General features: G+C 37.2%; 1 protein-coding gene across 3 annotated transcripts in view; it reads right to left on the minus strand.

The window, feature by feature from the left end:
• Positions 1-1,401: 1,401 nt before the first annotated feature.
• Positions 1,402-6,548, minus strand: part of NAPG (NSF attachment protein gamma) — a 22,129-nt gene continuing 16,982 nt past the window's right edge. For all 3 annotated transcript variants that reach the window (XM_019545914.1, XM_019545899.1, XM_019545907.1), the window contains 2 exons: positions 4,715-4,844; positions 1,402-4,197 (listed from right to left, as the gene is read on the minus strand). In XM_019545914.1, coding sequence (XP_019401459.1) covers positions 4,048-4,197; positions 4,715-4,844 — 280 coding nt within the window. In that variant the 3' untranslated portion in view covers positions 1,402-4,047. The remainder of the gene's footprint in view (positions 4,198-4,714; positions 4,845-6,548) is intronic.

The raw sequence follows: 6,548 nt of genomic DNA on the forward strand, positions 1-6,548 counted from the left end.
ACCAGGAATAACGGTCACAAGCTGGCAGAGGGTAGGTTTAGGTTAGATATCAGGAGGCGCTACTTCAGTCAGGGCGGCTAGGGTCTGGAACCAGCTTCCAAGAGAAGTGGTGCAGGCTCCTACCCTGGGAGTGTTTAAGAGGCGGTTAGATGGCAGGGGGCTGGACTAGATGATCTGCTCAGGTCCCTTCCGACCCTAGAAACTATGAAACTACTTTATCAGAAAGCAACTCGTAGTCAAAACTGAAAGCAGGAAAAAATCAGGGCAGAAAAAATGCTGACCGACTTAAATTGTTCTAATTGGAATGAGAAAAATATAGGAGGCGGTAGAGTTCATACCAGAACAAATGCTCAACACATATTTTACTGTTAATGTAAGCATGTTAGGGCTTATTAGGAGGAAGTAAAAATGACCATCCACTAGCAAAATACTCTTGGCACTAATTGCTCATTTGTTTAAGGGTGAAAGCAGCTCATATTAAAAAAAAACTACTACTGAAGTTACTGCAGAACTAACTGGACTTTATTAAAACAAAGCTAATCTTTTTACTATGTAGAGTTGCAAAACAGACTCCAATAGCAGTGTCCCTGCCACCAAGATGGAAGTGCCTAGTATCTATGACACTGCAAGTCACCTTAACATGATCACATTTTAATGAAGAAAAGGAAACAAAATTAATGTTGACACTTGACAATTTTATTCCAGTTAGTTGCTGCACATACATTTCTTTTAAACCATGTCTAGATTTGGAGACTCCTACAATAAACCAACTAAGGAATGAGTCCAGGACAGACGGCTTACTAACAGATCTGAACAGTCTTCCAAATGCTAAAAGCAGTATTGGATTTTTTTTTTACTTTACATAGAAAAATAAATAATAGGTCTAATCTGTCAGGTATCTGTAGACAGGAATACATACTTAGAAATCTAAAAGGAAGTCATGCTTAATATACAATATTTTTAAAAATAAACCTGTTTGAAATAAATTTGAAGTCAAAACAACATATGCAAAGGCCTCAGATTCGTCTGAGGAAATAAATATACTTTATCTGAGCCGTAGAAGAATGCTGCTTCTTTGCTTGCATCGTCAGAAAACATCCTTATCACTAAGTCAACTGATCACAGAGTCATGTACTACTTCATTTCACTCTTTACATAGTAATAAATAGTGGTACTTACATTTGTAAGAACTTGCAGTTTGTTTCACAGAACAGCTTTCATCTCTACTTTTGGTTTCAGTTTAGCTGACAGGCAGCAAGCTCAAACTTAAGAACCTGGACTGGGAGATCATCTTTTGTCTGATTTTACATCTCCAAGAGACATTTGGAAATGAATATGATCTACCCATTCTGAACTCCTGAAGAATACGATGCAAGTTGATTGTTGACAGGAAGAACTTGCTCAGGTTTATAATTTCAGGTTTTATTGTTATGTTGGTGAAACAGACCTTTTCTCAAAGAGGAGGAATCTATAAAGCCATTACAAACACATTTCATATGCTATTATGCTGCACAGATTTGGAAAAGGTACAGATAAAGCACAAATTTCACACTTCATGAACACATATGTGCATATCAATTCAGTCATAGTAAACAGAAGGTAAAAATCATAAATCTTTGACTTCATGTACAGTAAACTTCATAATCATGTTTCAGAGTTTTTATGCAAACTCTCTTTTCCTTTTTTTTTTTTTTTTTTAAAGAGTTGGCATAATTTTGGAGAAGAAATTTCTTGCTGCAAAACACATTTCACTTTAAATCATCATTTTACTGATAAATTACAAAACATGTGCAAATTGCTTTAGAAAGTAGAAACATACAGCAACATGTAATATGCAGAAAGCTTTGTTTATAGTTAAACATTTAGTAGAGGCAATAACAGTCATATTACACTTCCATTAACTAAAGTAAGAAAGAATAAGTTATATAAAATAGACTTTATCTAGTTTTCAGCAATACCCATGTCTCCAGATTTCATTCTTTAAAGCAACACTGCAATCAAATATTAAGGTTTTAATCTCTTTGATTAATATTATCTTTCATTCTAATGGCAGATTTGCATGTTTAGTACAAAGATTTTTTGTTCCTACTTTTCAGAACCGGTAAACAGATGTTAACTGGAAATCCTCTATCAATATGGAAAGGAGTTGTCTAGGAATAAACCTCACTGTAAAGCTTTAAAAATCTAGGTTTTAGTGTTTAACTTGGTTTTGGACAACCTAAAACAGATGCTACAAGAAGTGCTTGTTTACAAAATGAACAGATAGGCTTGTATCTTTACATGCGTTTTAGCCCCTGTGCAATTTTTTAAAAATCTGCAGGACTTTTCACCAGAAGCACACAAGCCCTTAGCTGCCTTCACTCATGTAGGTCATGTTTCCCCTCTTTCAAATATTCCAGATTATGCATCTGTCAGACCGCCTCACACTCCCAGTCTAGTCAAAGTTCAAAATATAAAAAGTACTGGGGATGTCTATAAAGTTTTAAAAGCACTCACCATTTAGAATATGCTGTATTTCCATGAACATATGGAAAATAAAGTTCAATTTATTGAGGCTAATTCCTCCAAAATTTGAATTCATACTTTTCAAACAGCAAATCAGAGAATCTTTGAAGTCCTTTTAAAAGGGTCTATGAACATATGCATAACAGAAGAGCAACATCATTTCACTTAGCATATTTTCATTTTGGCTATCCTGAATTGTGCCAGCTTCCAATGCATATGAATTCCAGGTGGATTCTCTGTGACCTCTGCTTATAATGAATCTTGTGTTCTTCTGTAGTATAAACTACTTCTGTGGGCACAAAATGGTCATATGGGTAAAGGCATTGCAAAAACCATGCATAGGGCTTGAGAATATTTAGGAATCACACAGAGTGGAGAACAAAGCTGTTTTGGGCCCACAGAAGATTCATTGTATTTGTAAGCTACCTTTCTAGTCTTCACAAACTGCTGAATTACTAATGAGAATTTCACCAGTGATACAAAATTCAACACCATCCACCTACTAGCTGCTTTATGCCTTGGCTTAAATGAACATTAGAGGAAATGTATTCAAATTCAGAGGAAAAAACACAAAAGCTGAAAACACCATTTTAAAAATATTTATTTTCAAAAATAAAACCCTTTCCCAGATTTTTGCTAATAATTTTCTGTAAAGGTTTTATATTTAGCACATACCCTCTGCTACTTTGTTTCTTTTTTGATTACATCATGCTTTTTTGGGAGACCTTACTCCTATGAAATTAATTGCTGTGTCCTTACTCCTTCCCAAGATGTACATTACAAACAGAACCTTACAAACTGAACACACATACATAACAAAGATGGCATCTTTCATTCAAAGAAGCACAGGTATCAAATAATGGGGCTATCTTAAAGGATCTTCAATGATGTCTTACTGCTGAGTGACTTTGCATTTTCCAGAACCGTTTATACACTGTGAATAATATTAATAAAAATAAGACTTAAAAAATATAACCCCAGTTTGGTGCACAAATAAACAAACAGAATCATGCCCCTCTCATTCCCAAGATTTCACCCTGTATCACTATCTTATCTGGCATAGAATTAGAGTCTTTTAAAAAGATACTGTGTGTACTAAAATTATACCAAAATTAATGGTTATTTAAACAGTATTCAGTGGGAAGAAAGAATCACTAATAGATGAAATAAACCTACAGAAGTTTATTGTTCTTTTTTACTTTAGAAATCCTTAATTTGAAATTCTGATTGTTACAGTGCTTTTCTCCAAATGGGGTTAAGTTTTTTTAAGCCATGGCTTTTAAGAAGAACATATTATTTAATTTTTTCAATCAACAGAAGGCAGAACCCTAAGGAAACTTTTACTCTGTAAGGAATGGAATCCAACAATTCTCCAAGGATGGTAGGTACAATCATGCTTGTCACAGTACCCGAAAGCTATTGTCATCATTATTAGCATTCCAATATCATGACTGCAATGAAGCGCTGTAATTCTGGTACCTTTTGATATGTTCAACATCCACAAATAGCAAGTTGGATATACAGGAATAAACATATTTGCAGCTAGCACAATCCACCAGAATATTCATCATCATCTTCATCAGCATGAGTGCCAACGGTGGGTGTTCCTTTTCCTTTGTCCTGTGGAGCATTTGGGGATTTCTTCTTTGTTCCTCCTCCTGGGACTGCCAAAGTCAGGCCAAGCTTGGCATACTGAATACAGCAAGACAAGTTAGCACCCTTAATGTCACTAAAGCTTACTCTCACTTTACTCTTTGGAGAATCATATTAAAGTCAAAAATATTCATACATGGAAGCCAGGCAAATAATCTGCCTCAGTCTATTCCAGGGGTGGGAATTTTTTTTGGCTGGAGGACCACTTCAGGAATTGGGTGAGCAATTGATACCATCTGCTCTGAGCCACTTCACCCCATACTCACCGCCAGGGGTGCTGGACAAAGCAGGTATGCAGGGTCTCCATGGACACTAGCTGGGACCCCTGTGGGCAGGGTGCACTTGGTTGGTCAGATGGGATGGGGCTGCAGGTGGGCAAAGAGTGGTGTCTGGGAGCAGGATGGGCAGGCAAAGGCCAGGGCAGAGCCACAATCTGCTCCCTGCACAGCACACAACAAACCTACAACTATCTCAGTACTTTCCCCCACCTTCCCTGAACACCTCTCTTTCTTATTAGCAAAAGGTTTGTGAAAAGCCATAAGAAATGCCAACTTACATCATTGTCCATGTATTTGAAGAGTGGTGAATTACAGACATCAGTAACTTGATCCTGGTCTTGTTGGTCATATCCTTCTAGAAGTTGTTCTAGTGCTGCACAGTCTTCACTTCCATTGAATCCCGGTATGCTGATGGAAATACAAGTCAATTAAAACATATGACCTATCCACTCCTGGCTCCTCCCTGCCTACATTTACACAGAGGGATAAACAGCTATAAGCTTCACAACAATACAGTTCTCTCCTCCCACTTAACTACTCCGAAAACAAAGCTGGATAAAAGTGTCTTCTAGTCATGTGAAAAGAAGTTTTTAATTAGATTATAATGAATCATGCAAAATAATGGTCCCAAAATGTAAAGTGGTTAAACAATTTTGTGGCTGTTACTGGGCCACTACATTTTCCTTTTAGTAAATGTGTTAAGCCATATGTAGTTATTTAAGACAGAGGAACAGAGTGGATAAAAATATAATTAACCCCCCCAAAACAACACACTGAAATTTTCATAAATTTGTATATTTTAAGATTGAACAAAATTATTAGAACCTTTGTCAAGGGCTAAACTGACTACAACGTATTAAATATTTAAATAAAAACAACATGTCTCTGTTGAAGTTTAAAAGAAAGTCTGAACACTGGATAGGGGAATTCAGCAAATTCAGGTACAGTACTAAACCAGATTTGACAGGCTTAGCTTCTTCTGTAGCTGTAGAGATAATGTTTTTACTTCAGCTAATTTGATTAGTACAGTTCAATGTCTAGTTCAGTGAAAGGTAAAAAACCAACTGGGAGCTGAAAAAGCAAGAAAACTTGTTTTCCTCTTCCAATCTATTGATAAAAAGTAGAGTGTAAGCATGAGATAATGAGATCTTCTGGTCCTAAGGTTCTGAAGGACACTGAACAAGAACAATGATGGTACTTCCTATGTTTATTAAGTAAATTTTAAATGTAAGACACATACTGATAATTTTCCTTGCATACCCCAATGCATTTAAACAGGTTTATTCAAAGAAAAAACAAATACTATTAAGATGCTATGTTTCTATATTAACTGAATTCCCATCCACAAATGACAGGGAAAAAGAATTAAATAAATTAAAAACACATAAAGGTCATATTAAACGAGGCACATAAAACTCATCTGGCCTTGTGGGCCAGGTGTGGGTGGACCAGTCTGCCAGCCAGATGGGGACCAGCCCTATGGGTAGTGCCAGTGGCATCAGGTCCAGCCTGCACAATGCATGAAGTATATGCAGGGTACCATAGTGCACGCCCTTGTGCTATGTTCAGGGCGTGTAGCACCAAACATGCATTGCACGAGGCCAGGGCCAGCAACTGGGGTCGGTTCAGGAACACACAGGACAAAGCATACAGCCCTGTGGACTGGACCCAGTCTTCAGGGCGCATGTTTGACACCCCTGGGCTTAGCCATACAGTTGCTTACCTAAATTGCTACACATTACAGCATGATCTTCTCATTAGCAAAAGTGAAGTAGGAGATTTTGTTTAAATGCTGCATTTACAAGCAATAACCACATTTTGTTACCAAACAGTAAGAAAGATCTTCTCTTTAGATAAATAATGTAAAAGTGTTAGTGTTGAGCAGGATTAAAATCAATTATTTAAAATCAAAACTTTCTTTAGGACATAGTTTCATAGTTTCTAGGGTCGGAAGGGACCTGAGCAGATCATCTGGTCCAACCCCCTGCCATGGCAGGAAAGAATACTGGGGTCAAATGACCCCAGCAGGATGTTCATCTAACCTCCTCTTAAACACCCCCAGGGTAGGAGCCAGCACCACTTCTCTTGGAAGCTGGTTCCAGACACTAGCCG

This window comes from Crocodylus porosus, unplaced genomic scaffold (genome assembly GCF_001723895.1).
Source record: "Crocodylus porosus isolate Cpor-Errol unplaced genomic scaffold, CroPor_comp1, whole genome shotgun sequence".
Classification (NCBI taxonomy): Eukaryota; Metazoa; Chordata; order Crocodylia; family Crocodylidae; genus Crocodylus; species Crocodylus porosus.